General features: G+C 41.1%; 1 protein-coding gene across 4 annotated transcripts in view; it reads right to left on the minus strand.

Moving 5' to 3' along the window:
* Positions 1–19,528, minus strand: part of TRPM8 (transient receptor potential cation channel subfamily M member 8) — a 70,082-nt gene that overhangs the window by 37,212 nt on the left and 13,342 nt on the right. For all 4 annotated transcript variants that reach the window (XR_014156708.1, XR_014156709.1, XM_081862412.1 and 1 more), the window contains exons 6-11: positions 18,924–19,096; positions 18,123–18,297; positions 14,137–14,204; positions 4,845–5,042; positions 2,249–2,351; positions 388–506 (exon numbers count right to left, since the gene is read on the minus strand). Coding sequence is in view for 2 of the 4 variants with exons in the window: in XM_081862412.1 (XP_081718538.1) it covers positions 388–506; positions 2,249–2,351; positions 4,845–5,042; positions 14,137–14,204; positions 18,123–18,297; positions 18,924–19,096 (836 nt within the window). In the remaining 2 variants the exon portion in view is untranslated. The remainder of the gene's footprint in view (positions 1–387; positions 507–2,248; positions 2,352–4,844; positions 5,043–14,136; positions 14,205–18,122; positions 18,298–18,923; positions 19,097–19,528) is intronic.

Raw genomic sequence — 19,528 nt, forward strand, 5'->3', positions numbered from 1 at the left:
ATATTCTCAACAGAATAAAATATTCCTCCTGAGACAATAGGCTGTAGCTTCATATTGTCCACACACAGTGAAGATAATTTCCGTGTGGAGCTTCAGGAAATTATCTCCATTTAAAACTTGGAGAAGTTTACAGAGCAGGCTCTCATGTTAGTGTGCATCTAGGAATAATTGATAGGACCCTGTGTTCCATCCTATTATGGGGGGGAAACCAATGGGCACATTGATTGACTGCAACTGCACAACACGGATTGCCTTGCCTTTCCAGGTTTTCCTGTCATTAAAAAGATGGACTCCTAGCACCAGCCTTTTCATCCAAGAGTGTCAGCCTTGTCCCTGCCTGCCTGGTGGCTTTTTCAAGGCAAAAGCAACACAAGCCGCTCTACGTACCTCCCAGCGTCGATCATTAGTAAAGATCTCTTCACTCGCCAGCTCCAGCTGGTTCCATTCCAAAAGCAGTTTGAGTTGCCCATTCCAGTTATCTTTATCTTGTTCATTTGTGCTGAAAGCTACAAGTGCAGAGAGAAGTTGGTGGTTGATTAATATTAAAACAACTCTCTGGTTTGTTCCCAGTTCTCATTTGAGTCTGGGGGTGGGATGAGGAAATGCTGAGGGGTGGAGATGACATCCCCCCCCCGCACCTTAACAGCTCTCTCAAGCTTGCCCATTAACCAAAAGGAAGATCTCTTTGTATATGAATGTGGTTTATTCTGAAAAGAAACAGAAATACTGTTGCCAGCAATCATGTAAAAAAAGGAGAGAATTCTGCTGAAATATTGCAGTTCTCATGATGCAGAATCCTGCCCTGAACCCAAAACTGTGGTAATCATATTTTAAAATATAATAATCACCATGTTTTCATGATTGTATGATGGATCAGAATATTTGTGAATAGTCACTGTACTATTAGTATTTTTTTTACATTTCACTTTCTTCAGTCCTCGCTATTTACTTTCCCCACATCCTCTATTTCCAGGGGTCGGCAACGTGGCCCATGGGCCGGATGTGGCCCACCAAAACCGCTTTACCAGCCCACGGGTCACCCGCAAACCGAGACACCCACTCGGCAAGTCCCCCATGTGCTGCGTTAAACCAGCACAGCGCAGCGTGGGATCTCACCAAGTGATGCCGGAAACGGCATCTGCGCATGTGCAGAGGTCGAAAATTGCTTCTGTGCAGGTGCAATTTTCGGAGTCTGGGCATGCGCAGAAGCAATTTCCGGCGCCGCGAACATGCGCAGGCGTGATTTCCAGCATCACGCTGTGCCAGTCTGGCCCACGGACGATCTCCGTGGGAGTGATCCGGCCCATGGCCAGTAAACCTTGCAGACCCCTGCTCTGTTCCTCAGTAAACATTCCCCCATCTGATAAAGTGAACTCTAGCTCATTCATTAGAGTTTAAGATACAGCTCATAACTGTTAATGTTTTATTATAAATTGTTCATATATCCAAATCAAATAAATATGAAACATTAAAAAAAGAATTAAGACATTATAAAACGGTTGATTTTGCTGCAACAGGCTTACATGGCTGTACTTCTGAAAATTCATACAAGAAGCATCATGCATGTATTCTCACAATTATCAGCATTCATTTGATAGCAGAACAAAGAAACAAAATAGCTCCTTTAACCGCTGCAAATTCCAAGACAGCACCAAGGCTCCTTTAGATGTTTGAAGTCGTACTCTGCATTTCCACTCCAGTTTGCTTCAAAACATCGAAAACTATGGAGAAGTTCAAATCTATAAACCGCCTACTACTTTTGATCCATTACAGTGTCTGATCACACTCACTTGTATTTTCTGTGATATTCATGATTGTTTCAGTTCAATGGAAATGGAAGCTTTTACTGAACACCAGCAACAATTGCCCAATGCAGATTTAAATCTTCCAAATTCCAGTGCGGATCTGAAAATCCTGATGGTTCCATACCAGGGAAAGAGAAATTGCCACTCACTGCTATTCTAGCAAACTCTTTTTCAAAAAGGAAAATAGAGATATTGCTCAAATTTGTGTACAATTCATGACTGATGGGTTGCAAAGTAAATTGTTTTTAAGGTAATGAGAAAGTAGAAACTATTAATCAAGCAATATGTGTTTTTAAAAAATAAATTTGGTTGTTTAATGAATTGGTTAATTAATCAATTTTATGAACTTCCACCCCAAACACTCTAGATGGCTTCCAAAATTTATTAAAAATGCAATGTAAGCAACTGAATAATATTAAGAGACAAAACCAGCAACAGCATACCTTTATAAAGAGCAAATGAAATTGCGTTGCTCACAATTTCATCTCCTGCTTCTTCTATTTTGATCACAGTTAACAGATGAGGATTTTCAAGTACTTCTTTAATCTGCACAAGGAAAGTCATGGTTTACTCTATCCTGAGGATCTTCGTAATCAAATTACTCTCCTTTGACTACAGAATATCCTGTCAAGTTTAACTAGAACTTATTACACAACATGTATGCTCTCTTACTATCCACTTTTGGAGAGAAGTGGAGCAGGGAGGAATCATTCTGTTGGTCTTCATAACAATTTTAATATTGCATATTTTTCTGTGTCTAATGGACAAACAACTCACAACAGCAGTTCTGTGGCTTGACATGCCACTACAGAAAAATATATGGAGGATTGGGTCAATGCACATACTGGCAAGTTTACCCACATGTGGTCAGGATTATATACAGACAGACAGACAGACAGACAGACAGACAGACATAATTAAATAAATATTATATATTGCTGCAGAGATAGAGGAGAGAGACTAGAGGTGGACAGTGTCCTGATAAAGATGGAGTCACAAAGATCCAGCTTTGCTGAGAGGAAAGAGAAAGAACTAAGAAGAGGGGAAACCTGGAACTTCCTAAGTGGGGAAGCTTGAACCATAGTGTTATGGCGCAACAACTGACTAGCATGTGATGGAATGCCATGATTATGTAAAATCTTCTTTCTGACCCATCCTACAATGCTAGTATTTCCAGGAAGAGGTCAACATTCAAAGTGGGAACCAACTACTGTTACAAGAGATTAAGGTAAATGTTTTTGCCTGATTTCTGGCAAATATCCATTAAGGAGGCAAAACGTAACAAAGCATTTAAAAATCTATAGTAGCAAAACAAAACGGTGAACACAAAACATAAGAGAGCTTCATTAGCAGTGCTGAGAAGCCATTATCTGTCTTCTAAGATTATTATAGGTAACAGGTAATGGACCAAAAAAGAAACACTGATGAAACACTGGACCATTAACTGAGAAAGTCATTTCCTCCCACCCCACCCCCCAAGAACTAAATTACTCCTTCACTAGGGCTTAGTGCCATTCTAAAAAATTAAAAAATAAGATTTTCCATGCACTCAGTTTTTCCTGGTGCTTGAAACAGAACAAAAATCCAGAGATGGATGTAACCTCTGGAGAGGTTTCCTGCACACCATCTATTGAGAGGACCACCCTTGCTCCACCTCCTAGTTAGAGAACTAGAATGGTGTTGTGGGGTAATTTTAGGTTCTGGAACATTTCTGTGGCCACCTCAACTGACACCAAGCCAAACGGCACAGATCCTGGATACAACACCAGAACACTTGGGTTAGATCAGCTTTGGAGAAGCTTTTCTGCCTTGTGTTAAAATGAATTTAAAATAAATATACAGTACAGTGCCCAGCTTACCTACATCTGGCCAAATAAGCCCACATAAATATATTGTGCTTAAACAATCCCAAAAGAAAAGGCAACAACTACACTAAGGCTCTTTTGTAACTGATTGGCAAAGCTCTCCATCCATCCACCATCCACCATCTACCTTCTCGTAGAACGGTCCAGCCCTCTGGTGGAATTCTGAGTGACTGGGTCACCAGACTCTGGTCTGCTTCAGCTGCCTGTCACAGCAGGTGGGAGTACTGGCAAGGCAGACAGAGTAAGCCCCCCAAAACTGCTTAAGCACACAAGCTCGTCTTTCATACTTCCCTGCCAAACTCTTAAGGAATGAAAGCTTTTGAGACGAATCTGGTCCTCCTCTGCTTCTTCTGTTACGCAGAAGTAAATCTGACAAACCTTCTTGTTCCAACAGACTTTTGGGAATTGACTGCTTTTAATGAAAGGGCTGGTACCATACTGTTTTTATTTTACAGTGGTGCCCCACAAGACGAATGCCTCGCAAGACGAAAAACCCGCTAGACGAAAGGGTTTTCCGTTTTGGAGGCGCTTTGCAAGACGAATTTCCCTATGGGCTTGCTTCGCAAGACGAAAACGTCTTGCAAGTCTTGCGATTTTTTTTCCCTCCCCCCTTTTTCTAAGTCACTAAGCCGCTTAGCCTTTAATAGCCGCTAAGCCTTTAATAGCCGCTAAGCCTTTAATAGCCGCTAAGCCTTTAATAGCCGCTAATAGCGCTAATCCGCTAAGCTGCTAATAGGGTTGCTTCGCAAGACGAAAAAACCGCTAGGCGAAGAGACTCGCGGAACGGATTCTTTTCGTCTTGTGAGGCACTACTGTAATTGTTTGTATGTTTTAAACAGATTTTATATATGTATATAATTTTAATTCTATTACTGTTTAATTGTTTTTTAAATGATAGTTTTTTCTATGTTTTTAGTGATTCTTGTTTTTTCTCTGTAAGCTGCCTTGAGTCCCATCAGGGAAAAAGGCGGGGTATAAATAAATAAATCATCAACAACAACAACCACTAACAATTCCCTTTTAATGCAAGTAAAATGTTGTGCTAAAATTTCCAGAGCTTAGCAACTAATCAATAAGTCGCTCCCAAAAACCATCCACTGAAGGCTGACATTTGGTTGAGCCTCTAAAGAAAACCGTAGTGTATACAGGGCTTCTATCAAATGGATGAACTTACCCATTTGATCCAGTTTTCAGTCTCCTCTTCTGTGAGTCTAGAAAGAGTTCGAGGCAAGTATCTGAGTAATTTCTCTTTGACAGATGAGGACGTAAGCGAACCTTCTGTCTCTGCTAAGCTTGCAATCACATCTGCAATCTGACCAGAACCTTCCACCACCACACAGGGAATTTTGCTCTTGACTGCGGTGTTAATGGCCTATGGAATAAACCATTAGGATGAATAAAGATTCAGGGGTGAAAAAGTCATCTTGCTATAACAGTCCTTCTCTCCAGACCAGTGCAAGGGACAGATCTCCAATGGCGCCTCCATTCTGCCAGCCAAAATGAATTTTCATTTGCAAGAGAGGCACAACAAATTGTCACAATTGACATGCACATCACTCTGGTCAGGGACTATGCAAATCCCCATGTTGGCCATTGATATTCCAGAATATTGTGCTCAGCATAGACAACACAGCAACTGCAACACTGAACTAGCCATCTTATTTGAGGTACTTCTGTTAGGTATAATGGTTTAATTGACACAGAAATGAGAAATGGCTAAATCTTTTTTGGTGAAAAGGTTTAACATGGGGTTCTTCCATGGGGCTATATTGAAAGCAAGGAGAGCACTTGGAGCTCTTGCTAAGTTAATGATTAACTACTAACTGATTGCAGTTTCTCTAGTAGCTATCATGTGAGTGTTGTAACCTTAGATCATGTGAGAGGTATTGGGTTGAAAAATCTCCATAATGAAGGTAGTTGCCTTTGAGTCTTTTCTCCTAAACTCAGTGGAGTGAAGATGTAAATTGAAGCTCTCCTGAAGGGAGAGCAAACAATCTGTAGGCTGGAATGCAGGCTGGAGAGAGAGAGAGAGAGAGAGAGAGAGAGAGAGAGAGAGAGATATTTTAGGTCTGTATGGGTTATTTCATGTTGTTTTCTAAGATGCTGATCCTGTGTTGGACAGCACAGGACATTGTATTGATATTTTGGATATATAATTTGATGTATTCTGATTTATTTTAAAGAGTTCTGCCAGTAAAAGTTTGAATAATATTTTTATGGATCTGGACAATTATTTATTTCAAAAGAAGTCAGGTCTTATGCTTCCAGTAACTTCAAACTGCACAATATTAATATCTGCAACAACTTCTCTGTTCAACTTCCTGTACACCTGGGTAGACAGGTTTTCACTGGGAAGCACCTTAATATTTACAGGGCTCTTTAAAGAATGGAAGTTTTGAATATGACAGGGTGTGACAATGTGTTCACCCTGCTGTAGCTGCGACGTCTCCTGGCCATAGCTCAATTATCTTGAGGGCAAGAAATAGTGAGCAGCCATTAAAATATCTAAAGCAGAGACTTCCGGTCGGCGCCAGCGCTTAATGGCGGTCCTCCCTTCGATATCCGGAGGAGGACTGCTCCACGAGTTCGGGTCTGACCGCTACGGCGAAGCGGGGACCCCCAAAAATCACAGGCGCGGAAGCCTGTGAGCAAGAAGACTCGGCGGGCACCATTTGCGGCCCCCTTTACTGCAAAAGAGCCTTTTTAAAGGCTCCGGAGCGGCATCGAGTATGCGCGCGGTGCTGAGAGTCGTCACCCAGCCCGTGGAGTGAAGCCGCGTCGCCATGAGCGGAGAGCGCCGATTCCTTCCTGAAATTCGGAACTGAATTGGATTACCCGTGAGTAAGATTGAAAGGCTTACTGGGACTTATAAAAAACTTTCGAAATTTGGCTGAAACGGGAAAGGTAAAAAATAAGGAAGTCTGCCTTCCCCGGACTGCATGACAGCTAAAGCAACGAAATTGCAAAGCTGAAATTGGATGAAAAATTAATTTGAAAGCCGCTTAACCTCGACATTGAGCTTGAACCCCCCCCCCCAGCAGGCAGGAGCAAGGGGGAAGAGAGGTGGACTTTGTTTAACCTGCATGAAAAGAAGCAAAGGGAAGGAAAAGCTTTCCTCCGTTTTAGATTCTTGGAACGGACTGCCTGAGCAAGGCACCGAGGTGAACTGTCATTTAGGATTTGCTACAAAGTTGGGACTCTATTTGTTACAAGTTTGGGACTTTGTTGAAACTATTAACTGACAGCTTGGATACATTGGAAGATTGTTGCTAACAACTTTCTTTGGGGACTTTCTGTTTCTTTGTTTCTCTGCTTATTGGACACTTTGGATTACCCCCCCTAGAGGGCTGAGGGGTAACAGTTGCAAAACAGACTGTAAAGAACAAGTCAGTGGATTTTTCCATTCAAAAGCTGCTCCTGTGGGAACGACCTTGGGACATGAGCGGCCCAGCAGATGAGATAACAACAAGAGCTAAGAGCAAAGCCGCACAAAAGAAAAGGGGATCAATAATAAGTATATTGCCGGCAGGCGCAGCTGGGCAGGAAAAAGGGATAAACATATCCATGGATTCAGTGACACAAGCATTAGTTAAAATAAATGAATCTTTAGAAGCTTTGACAAAGCAGAGTACAGAAAATACTAAACAGCTGACAGAACTTTCAACAAAACTAGATCTGAACACTAAAAGTATTACATCTAATACAGAGACTATAAATAAATTGATTGAAGAAAATTCTATAACACGAAAAATTGCTGAAGAAGCTAAAACCACCGCTGAAACTACACAGGAAAAACTAGTACCAGTTTGTAAAAAGCTGGATCAACATGAGGCGGCCTTGTCTTTGTGGGAATTACAGAGGAAGGAGAGAAATTTGAGATTGAGACTGGTCCCGGAAAGTGAAAAGGACAGCTTGGTGGACTTCCTCACAAAAGAGTTTTCAGAATTTTGGCATGGAGACCTGGAGGAAGATGAATTTAAGATAACAGCTGCCTTCAGATTGGGTAGGAGGCAAAATAGAAAGATTCCAAGGGATTGTCTGATAACCTTAAGATCTAAAGAGGAAAGAGATAAAATTCTAAATCTACACTACCAAAGAACTTTAGAGATTGAAGACGCCTATGTGCAAATTTACAAAGACATCCCCAAATACATTCTGGAGGCAAGAACTTACTATAAGGATTTAGTCGACCTGCTGAAAAAGAACAATTTACCATTCAGGTGGGAGTTTCCACAAGGTTTGTCTTTCAACTACAAAGGAAAGAAAGTAAAAATAAGAACAGTGCAAGATAAAGAGCAATTCTTGGAAAGAAACGAAGAGGACCTTCAGAAGGGAGTGGTGGAACTGACCTCAGAAGCAGATATTTTGAACTTAACATTTGGGCTTAAATCACCGACAGAGGACGAACAACTGCAGGGAGCAGTTGGAGGAGTAACCAAGTAAACAACAAGATGGCTCTGCAATTTCTAAGTTGGAACTGTAATGGACTGAACCTTCCCAGAAAAAGGCATGAGGTTTTTCACATTTTGAAAAGAGAACAATTGGACTTGATTTGTTTACAAGAAACCCACGTGACCAGGGCACATAGAAAATTGCTTATAAATAAAAGATTAGGACAGGAATTTATTTCATCAGACAGAGTTAAGAAAAGAGGAGTGGTGATTTATGCAAAGGAAAAGTTGGCTCCAAAGTTGATTTTTAAAGATGAGCAAGGAAGATTTTTGGCAATTGAAATACAGGTCCAAGGGGGAAAATTTCTGACAGTCAGAATTTATGCACCAAACGAAGGGAAGGCAGAATTTTATAAGAAGTTGCATGAGACTCTAATGGACTATCTGGATTATAATGTAATTTTGATGGGAGATATGAACGGCGTAGTTTCTACAAACATGGACAAAGCACAAAGACAGGTGGTCTCTAAGGATGGGAGATTACCAAAGACTTTCTTTGAAATGACGGAAAATATGGATTTGATTGATATTTGGAGAATGAGGAACCCTCTTGAGAGAGAGGGAACCTTCTTCTCCAAAGCAAAAAAGAACTTAACAACTGCAGAAAAAGAGAGGTTTCAAAGTGAGACTGGACTAATGGTGGCAAAGAAAGTGAAATATTTAGGGATTAATATGACATCTAAGAATGTGAATTTATTTAAAGACAATTATGATAAATGTTGGACAGAAGTAAAGAAAGATCTAGAGATATGGTCAAATTTGAAACTTTCCTTGTTAGGCCGAATTGCTGTTATTAAGAGGAATGTATTGCCTAGAATGCTATTTTGGTTTCAGACATTACAGGTTGTGGACAAAATGGACTGTTTCAAGAAGTGGCAGAAAGATATATCTAAATTTGTCTGGCAGGGCAAAAAGCCCAGAATAAAATTTAAGATTTTAACTGACGCAAAAGATAGAGGGGGGTTTGCCCTGCCGGACTTAAGACTTTACTATGAATCGGCAGCTTTCTGCTGGTTGAAAGACTGGCTACTTCTTGAGAACACGGATATTCTGGACTTGGAAGGGTTTGATAATAGATTTGGTTGGCATGCATATATATGGTATGACAAGGTAAAAATGCATAAAGGATTTAAAAACCATATTGTTAGGAAAGCACTATATAATGTTTGGATTCGATATAAGGATTTGTTGGAAAATAAAACCCCTAGGTGGCTGTCACCAATGGAAGCTAAGGAGGTGAAAAAATTTAATATGGAATCTAAATGGCCAAGATATGGCGAAATTTTAGAGCAAGAGAGTGGAAAAATTAAATTACAGAGTTATGAGAAATTGAAGTCGAAAGTAAGAGACTGGCTTCATTACCATCAAATAATGGAGGTGTTTAAACAAGACAGGAAAGTTGGCTTCCAGATGGAGAGATCAAAACTAGAAACAGAACTGTTAGAACCCAATACTAAGAACTTATCAAAAATGTATAACTTGCTGCTGAAGTGGAATACGCTAGATGAGACAGCAAAATCAGCTATGATTAAGTGGGCACAAGACATCGGTCATGACATTATGTTTGCTGACTGGGAACAGTTATGGACCACCGCTATAAAATTCACGGCATCTAATGCCTTAAGAGAAAATATTATGAAAATGATTTATAGGTGGTACATGACACCAGTCAAGCTTGCAAAAATCTATCATTTGCCCAATAACAAATGCTGGAAATGTAATGAGACTGAAGGTACTTTCTACCACCTTTGGTGGACCTGCCCGAGGATTAAGGCTTTCTGGGGAATGATTTATAATGAAATTAAGAAGGTACTTAAGTGTACGTTTTACAAGAAACCAGAGGCATTCCTCCTGGGCATGGTCGGCCAGTCGGTGCCAAGGAAGGATAGGACGTTTTTTATGTACGCTACCACAGCAGCAAGGATCCTTTTAGCGAAGTATTGGAAGACACAAGAACTACCCACGCTGGAAGAATGGCAGACGAAGGTGATTGACTATATGGGACTGGCGGAGATGACTGGCAGAATCCGTGACCAAGAAAAAGAGACGGTGGAAGAAGATTGGAAGAAATTTAAAGTATATCTTAAGAACTGTTGTAAAATTCATGAGGTGTAAAATGTCAAGGGAAAAGAAAATATAGAATTACAGCTGTAACTGATTAAGTATGAGAAGAAATTATAGTAAGAAGATGGTATTAATGGATTGGGGTGAGGAGTTGCTGAAAAAAAGTTAGAATAGGGATGCAGAAAAGGGGAGGTAAGGGGAAGTCGTGGAAACAAGGTTTATGAAAAAGAGGTTTTGAAATTATACATGTTTATATGTTTTTGTTTGTTCATGTGTGTGTGTTGTTTTGTTTTTAATCTGAGTTGAAAATCAATAAAAATTAATAATAAAAAATATCTAAAGCAATTGCTGATGCTAAATTAGATTAAGCAAGAGTTATTTTTCAGCTGATGCAAGAAATGAATTACAAATATGAACCATCAGTGGTGGTTTATTTTACCTGGTGACAACTTTTATTGTTAGAAATCTAGTTATAACAACCAAAATGTATGTTTATACAATCATTCAACAATACTTAGTATATGTTGTGGTTAGGGTTTTAGTACTGTATCAGTATTAGTACTGAGGCAGTTGCCAAGCAAATCAATGGGATTAGTAATTGTTTTAGGATGATGAGACAGATACTCATGCTCCATAAAGCTATTAGGTGTATTTGCTTTCAGAATATTATTAATGCAGCATGTCTGGTACAGTACAATCCTATTTTGCAGACAATATCTCTGAGTGGATGCAACCAACATTTAACCACATTGCAGGTGAATAGTGAATAGAAAATGCTTTGGAACGTGTGTGTGTGTGTGTGTGTGTGTGTGTGTGTGTGGTTAACAAAAATTGAGTCTGTGGTCCAGACTCAAAACCACATAAATGTTTATTACACTTTAGATAACAAGGAATGCTACTGGGACCAGAAATATTGGAAGAGGAGGTCGTCTAGCAAATAACACAAAGATGCAACATAAGGAACCTGAAAACGTCTCACATAAATAATGAGAATATTTCAAAAAAAGACTAGCTGTAGGAGCCTGCCACATGTTGAAATTTGGAGCTAATAAGCAAGGATATTTCTCAGGGATCATTCTTGGAAATTTTTGGTGCAAAGAGTCTACTGCAGTACTGCCACAAATGGAACTTAGAGACAACTTTGAAGATACCAGCCATTAAATAAAGACAGAAGAATGAACACTAACACCTATACTAGAGGTGAAGTTGACAACCATTTATCCGGATTCATGATCTAGTAATGCAAACTGATTCAATGTAACTTAATGAAACAATGTAAGATAGGCTGCTATTAATATAATTAGCAAGCATGAACTCATTTTATAACCATTTTAAACATCACATGAGACTCCTGATATTTTATACTGAAGGTCCTAAAATAACTGACTGTGCAAAACGAATGTTCAAGAAATCTAAATAAGAATAATGCATATTTCAAATGCCAAAACAATTTCAAATTAAACAAATTACCTAATTAGGAATTTATCCACTTGCAAGCCTTAACAGAATTTATTGGATATTTAACTACTGAAAACTAGCTTTTCTGCTCAAGCTTCTGATGCTGAACAAGCAAAGTTCCCTCTGTCACAAGAAGAGTGGATAGCAGCATGATCACGTGCATATTTAGTTGGAAGTTAGCTCCACTGTGTTTGGTGGGACTTTCCCCTTAGTAATAAACAGTGTTTCTGTGCGCTGCTCTGTTTCACCAGAAGCGGCTTAGTCATGCTGGCCACATGACCTGGAAGCTGTCTGTGGACAAACGCCAGCTCCCTCGGCCTATAGAGCAAGATGAGCGAACAACCCCAGAGTCATCCGTGACAGGACCTAATGGTCAGGGATACTTTTACCTTTACCTTTAGCCCCTTAGTAGAGGTCTTTCAGAGCAAAGTTCTGTGAAGACGAATTGTAAATTCTATAAAAATCAATTGGATTTGCTGCCCGATAAAGGGATCAGCCAAGAGCAGGCTTTAGTCTCCGCATTGTGATGAGAGAGTGGAGAAGTTGCCAGCTCCAGTCTTAGGAACAGAAATTGGTTGGGGGGGGGGAATAATCACTACCTCTTCTGCTTCATGCTACTAAAAGTCAGTAATAGTCTATACTAGAGTTACTATAAGTAATATCTATTTGACTGACATATATTCTGTTAACATGCTTGCTTGGTGGCATGACATATGAAGAGTGAGATTTATGGCATTTGTGTCTGCGCACACTTTGGCCCTCCACGAGTTCAGGTCTGTGCACTCTGGCCTCAGAGCTACTCCTGTTTTTCATCTGTTTAATAACACAACTCTTCTGCTTCTCTTTTGGAGTCTCTAACTGGTGCACGGTTAGCAGGGAGGTACACAAGCACATGAATAGATGCACAAGGGACCCATTTAAGAATATTTTGAAGTCAAGGGATCTATGATTTTGAGCTAGTTGTCTAGAGATCACAAAATAGCCCCCTGAGTTAACAATGCACTAGAATATAAATCAATCAATCAATCAATCAATCCACCCAGTAATTCTTACAATGGCTATAAGCAACCATTTATGCTCTCTCTCACACATACACACCACAGGGTTTGACCCAAGAAAAAAATTAATTAGACTTAACCATTGAGATCTTTTTGCCTCCTTCTGTTGATATTGAAAAAGCTTGCTTGCTCAAGAAACTTAGATAATATATATATATATATATATATATATATGCTTTCGTAGATTTTCACGGGTACAGGAATGCAGGTTTTGGTGTCCTCGGGTGTCTTCCCGTGTAAAAGTTGGGGTGTCTAGGCGACGTTTCGACGAGGTCTCACTCGTCATCTTCAGGCTGGTGCTTTCGGCTTCTTGTTACTGGAACAGAGCAGGATCTCAGTGTTTGAGTTCCTATAAATACTGTAGAGGGGGTGTGGTGTATAGCCTCCAATGTTCTGGGCAGAGAGGAAGTTCCCAGGCTAGTGTGCCTTTTCTTCTTTTGTTCCTTAATTACTTGAGAGATATCTTGAGTGATTTCTTGAGTGATATCCTGAGTACCACTTAGGTGGGTCATTAGGTGTGGATTAGTTGTTAATCTAAGTACAGTACAGCCATCTTCTCAGGAAAACTCTTCACAAAGTTCAAGAGGTCAAGACACAAAGACTTTAACAACTAATCCACACCTAATGACCCACCTAAGTGGTACTCAGGATATCACTCAAGAAATCACTCAAGATATCTCTCAAGTAATTAAGGAACAAAAGAAGAAAAGGCACACTAGCCTGGGAACTTCCTCTCTGCCCAGAACATTGGAGGCTATACACCACACCCCCTCTACAGTATTTATAGGAACTCAAACACTGAGATCCTGCTCTGTTCCAGTAACAAGAAGCCGAAAGCACCAGCCTGAAGATGACGAGTGAGACCTCGTCGAAACGTCGCCTAGACACCCCAACTTTTACACGGGAAGACACCCGAGGACACCAAAACCTGCATTCCTGTACCCGTGAAAATCTACGAAAGCAAATATATATATATATATATATTCCTTCATATATATATATATATATATATATATATATATATATATATATTCCTTCCTTTTAAAACAGAAACCATTGCCAAGAACACTCAGGATATTACTGAAACCTAAGTACACAGTCCTTGCATCTACCGTCATACCTCATGTTACGGATGCTTCAGGTTACATGTTTTTGGGTTGCGGACCACGGGGAACCCGGAAGTACCAGAACGGGTTACTTCTGGGTTTCGCCGCTCGCGCCTGCGCAGAAGTGCCAAATCGCGCCAGTTCCTGCACAGACGCGGTGCTTCATGATGCAAATGCGGTAGGTTGCGGACGTGCCTCCATCACAGATTATATCCGCAACTCGAGGTTCAACTGTATATGAATGAAACGGCAAAATGCTACCCTCCATGCACACCTAACCTAAGATGTAGAAGACAGAGGGAGATTTGGTGTTGGGGGGACATACTTACTTTCAACGTTTCTATTCCACCTCCTTGGGCAAAACACACAATTGGAATCTTCCCACCATAATTAGAATCTGAAACACAAATGCAGTAATAAACAGTTGTATGCATTTCCAGAAGAACACTTCTCTGTTTTACCTTGCACAGTTTATAATTCTCAGAATTGTCCTTTGACCAGACTTTGTGTATTCCATTCTGAAAGCAGGCATTCATTAAAATGTGCCTGACCTTTCCATAATTTAAATAACCTCTCTTTATATAGCACTAGAATATTTTGCTGAATCTATTTTGATTCCTAGATTCGCTCTTCTCAGCATTTTAAGGAATGGCTACAGTCCTCTTTGTTAATCAATGCTTAGAGGCTTTTTCTTTGTTCACTTCAACTTGTACACAAAGCCCTTTCTCTCTCAGCTCTGTCTCTACCATCTCATGTTGATTCTTGGTATCTCTGTTCATAATTTCATTCATTTCTTCCAGCATCACAGCAGCATCCTTTATCTGTTCCAATTTTCCAAACATCTATGTGGATATCCACTCCATTTCATCATCTGGTGTTTCCCACTTTGCCTGTACTTTCTCATGTTCAGGCAGATCTGGATCAACATCTTTTTCCACAGGTCCTTTTTCCACATCGGCATTCTTTAATCCGATGTTTCTCAGATCCATTCTCATTTATCATTCTGGACATCTCAGTTCTTAATTCTGACAGCTGTTCACCTAGCAGTTGTCGCATGATACCAACAATCAATGGGATATTCAGCAGCATCTTTGCCATGTTGGGTTCTATTAGTCTCCCTTGTGGCAGTCTCTGCTTTAAGAAACTTGTGTCCATCTCTTTAAGCCTGCATTAATCCTGAATTCCATTCCCACGCTGATAAATTGAGTTTCACTTTTGCAGCTAACACCACATGCACATATTGGAGGATTACAGTTAATATAAAGTAAAGGTTTTAAACAGATTCAGAGCTGCCTTGTCCATGGTACTCTTTCATAGTCTCCAATAATTAAGATAAACTTTTCGGTTTGTTTTTTAGCCTGTCAATTAGTGCCTTTTCATCTTGGAGGTGTCCATTTGTTTTCTGGGTGCTAACTAGGTAAAAAGGTAAAGGGACCCCTGACCATTCAGTCCAGTCGTGGTCGTCTCTGGGGCTGCAGCGCTCATCTCGCTTTATTGGCCGAGGGAGCCGGCGTACAGCTTCCGGGTCATGTGGCCAGCAGGACTAAGCCGCTTCTGGCGAACCAGAGCAGCACACGGAAACGCCATTTACCTTCCCGCCAGAGTGGTACCTATTTATTTACCTGCATTTTGACGTGCTTTCGAACTGCTAGGTGGGCAGGAGCAGAGACCGAGCAATGGGAGCTCACCCCGTTGCGGAGACTCGAACTGCTGACCTTCTGATTGGCAAGTCCTAGGCTCTGTGGTTTAACCCACAGCGCCACCCGCGGAACTGGGTGCTAACTAACCGGTGGATAAAAAATCCATTTCATACTTACTTACTTACTTAAATAATTAAAAGGAGGTTTTGCTGACCTGATGTCCTCAATTAATGATTGTTATGTGGCGCATGGGCCCGATGAAGGTTCCGCACTCAAGATATTCCTCCGCACACAAAGACTTCCTTGTCTCTGGTGTGATTAATATCTTCTTCTGAGCATGTGCAGTTGATTCCCAACCCCCCTTATCTCCCAAGGGAGTTTTAGTAACCAAGATTTATGCCTTGGTTATCTTGGTCAGCAGTCAATGACTAGCCTGCCATCTTTCCATCCCACAAAGCTCTTATATGTCCTGCCCACAGATGCCCACCTCAGTCCCTAAGACAGTTGGATGGCGCCTTGTACGCCACAGTCATCGCTGCCACTATCTCAGCAGCAGCAGATGCAGTCCTTGGAGGCCAGTTCTGCTGCCCAATGTGGTCACTTCACCTTGCCTCATGGGTGGGCTGCCCTGGCCCAGGTCATGTATAAAGCTGGGGGCAGGGGGGCAATTTTAAACATCAGAAGAGGCCACAGACTGTCACAGCCTATGGCTTTCCTTGCTACCACCAACTGGAGCCTGACTGCTTCTACTTAAGCAGCCCTATAAGCTCTGTAACTGCATCCTGATCCAGCCAACTGAGCAGTGTGGTAAGGCACCTGGGGGGGACGGACGGGGATTTGTTTAGGATTTTAATGAGAGCCTATCTAATTTGCACTTTACATGAACCAAAACACAGCTCCTTTTCTAAATTTTCTAATGGCTTGCAAAAATGTGTACATCAAGCAAAACTGCATAAATTTTTCACTGACATATTTTTATGAGCATTCTTGTTAAACCAATATTTTCTTGCCACTATTTGGTAAAACCTCCTGCATGCGATAGACCCCTGCATAAACTTTGAGGCTCTTCCATTATGCTTAACGTTTTCTCTCTCCCACCCTTCTTTTTTGTTTGGCTATTACTTTAATTTGGGTTCTGCTTAACATACAGTTGTGCAGATAAAGTTGGGGGCGGGAATTGAAATTGTACTCACCACTTTGTAACGGTTTTTAAAGTTTTGGATATTTGCCTTGTTTACCTTGCCTCTCCTCCCTCCCTTCTCCTCTCTTCATTATGTTTCCTCTGTAAGCTCCTCCAGGCAGCAGCCTCAGGTTACCTTAAGCTAATTCTGTGTTTCATTATGTAAACTGACTAAGCCTTATAAATAGAAATAATAATATTTCACATGATTTCCATCCAGAAACAGTACAAAATTAATGCTTTGCGTTAATAGATTTAATCAGCAAATAAGGTCTTTTACTAAGATACTTTAATTTATTTACTTACTTAATATATTTTTGGCTTCCTTTCAAGCATAACTTCTTTGAAGGTATTTTACCATAAAACCAAATAAAACACTCCTGACTAGGTGTTGAATGTTGTCAGAGCCACCCGAGGTCCCAGCTCACAAGAGACCAAAGTCCAGTCCAAGTTATGTACAAAAGGATTTATTGAAGATCATTGTAGCCATTACATCCCAACTCCGTGGCTCCGCATCTGTTATCCTTAGATGTTAGAAGTCCCCTCTGAGTCCGTCCCTCCCCTGCACCAATTTAAGAGGCTTGTACTGCTCCACCTTTTCCTCTCTTTCCTTTTCCGCAGGGTCTTCCTGCCCCCCTGTCTTCCCTCTTTCCGGGACTCCCCAGAGGCTGAGTCTTCTCCCGCCTGCTCCCCCCTCCTTCGTGCTTTGGCACCAGGCTCCTCCTCAGAGCTCTCCTCATTTCCGCGCGCCTCTATATTTGAACTTGGCGCGCGTACGTTGCCTCTGACCTTCCTTTCTACAGTTACGCTACTCTCGGTACTACACTCCTCCCTTTCAGGCAGGACGTCTTGCTCCGAACTCCTCCCCCTTCCTCCTTCCTGTTCTGCTCTTTCACTGGTAACTCCCCCCCCTCCACTCCGTTCCGACGGGGGAGCTGGTCCCGCTTTGCCACTCCCACTGGGGATTCCCTCTTCGTTCCCCTCTTTCTGACTGCTTCCCTCTCTATTGCCCCTTGGCCTGACCAGGGGGGCTCCCTTCTGGGAATCCTCTGATTCGCTAGACGGACTTTGGGACAACCTCGGGTCGTTGTCGTCCTCTTCCTCGTCGCCCTCGCTCTCTGTCTCCTCTCTCCCTAAAACCCTGACAAATGTTGTCTCTTCTAGCCTGTTTGCCCTTTGTTATTGTTTTTGTTTAAACCAATTCACAATCCAAGAACCTATAAATTGACCACTAATAATGAACCCAGGTCACAGAAATTACTGCAAATTTATGATGCTATTTTTGTGACATACAAATGGCATGAGAAGACTTGTTCTACTTATTCGTAGTATTCATTACCCTTATTATCTTTGTTTATAAAACTCAATAAAAAGTTATTTAAACAAAGAAAGAAAGAAACCCAAATTAAAACAATTCACAATTACAACCAGTTCATTCGCCCTCAGATAGTCCTTTAATGCATTGCACCAACCCTCGTGCTCCTTAGAAACTGACCTGGCATAATGCGTTCTGAAATATATTTTTCTAACTGGGTTCGTAGCTTGGCCTCTATGCCAGGGTATCCATTAGTTCCGTTGTCAACCAGAATTAGATGTGTATGGTTATTATCCAGACAGTACAGTGGGTCCCTCTTGAGGTCATCCATGATATACGGTGCGGAATAATACATCTGGAAAAGACAGCCACATTAATAAAAATTAAGCTACTTTCACCAACTGATTACAATTGTTGCGCAACAAGATACCTCTAGCCACCTATTATTTTACCTCTTAGAACTCTGAAATACTCTTCTGTACATATAGCAAATTTACAACCTATTTCCACACTCTTTGTAAATAGCCTCTTGTGAATCATGGTCATCACCAGCATTGCTCTTTCCTCTCTCATTTTTGTACTGCCTAGCCTGACCCACCTCCAAGAACCTATGTTTGTTGTGCCCTTTCTAAGCCCACTGCTGCCCTGGCAGTTTAAAACTCTACACCTTTCTCTTCTAAGTATACATCTACCCAGAGTTCTCCAAATTCCTAGAGACAAAATTAACTAAATTGCCTTCTAAATTATGCATTAAGGTTGGAATGCACTTTTAGCCATTTCATCAACAATACATCAAAATGCAGGACTGTTTAAGCTTCAAAAAGAATAAGCCAGGGTATCAGTGCACACAAGGGTGTGCTTTAAGTAAAGAAGCCACCACCTCATTTATACAGCAACAAGCTACATTTATGGGGTTACATATACAAGTTGGAATCTGGGAAAGATGTAACATAACTGCAGGATGTTAATCAAGTTCAGTACCTCAGCACTGCAGTTTCTAATCAGACTCTCGCGGTTAGAGACCATCCCCCAAGCAGCTATTCCAATAGCAACGACATTCTCTTCCGAGCTCCTGCTGATAGTGTTATCTCTCACCACTTCCCCAATATACTTCATCAATCCATAATGCGTTCCCCCAGTGAATATCCAGGCCCCTGTAGTTTGAGAGTGCAAAGCCAGGCCAAACAGGGTCACGTTGAATGTGCAAACTGTTTCATAGATTTTACAACATTTAAGGAAGATTCCCATACCATGAATTTTGTGTGTGTGTATCACTATAACATGACTGTAGCCGGAGGGCAGAGGGGCAGCTGCTCCCCAATCAAGTAAATAAATAAAAATACCTAACTAAAAAATAGAAATTGTAGGAAGAGTTTGACAGATTTTCTGAGCACTTAGGGTCAAAAGAAAGTAATTTAAAGCTACTGTTTTAAAACAGCATTTGGAATCTGCTAGACAGTGTCCTGCCCCCTCCATAAATCCTGGCCATTTTTTTTGTCAAGACCCCCCCTCTTGGCCTCACTGATGTGGAACGCAAAGGAACGCAGAGTGATACCTTTGGCACCAGCCTGGCTGCAGGAATGTCA

Source organism: Podarcis erhardii (assembly GCF_964252035.2).
Source record: "Podarcis erhardii genome assembly, chromosome: 1".
Classification (NCBI taxonomy): Eukaryota; Metazoa; Chordata; class Lepidosauria; order Squamata; family Lacertidae; genus Podarcis; species Podarcis erhardii.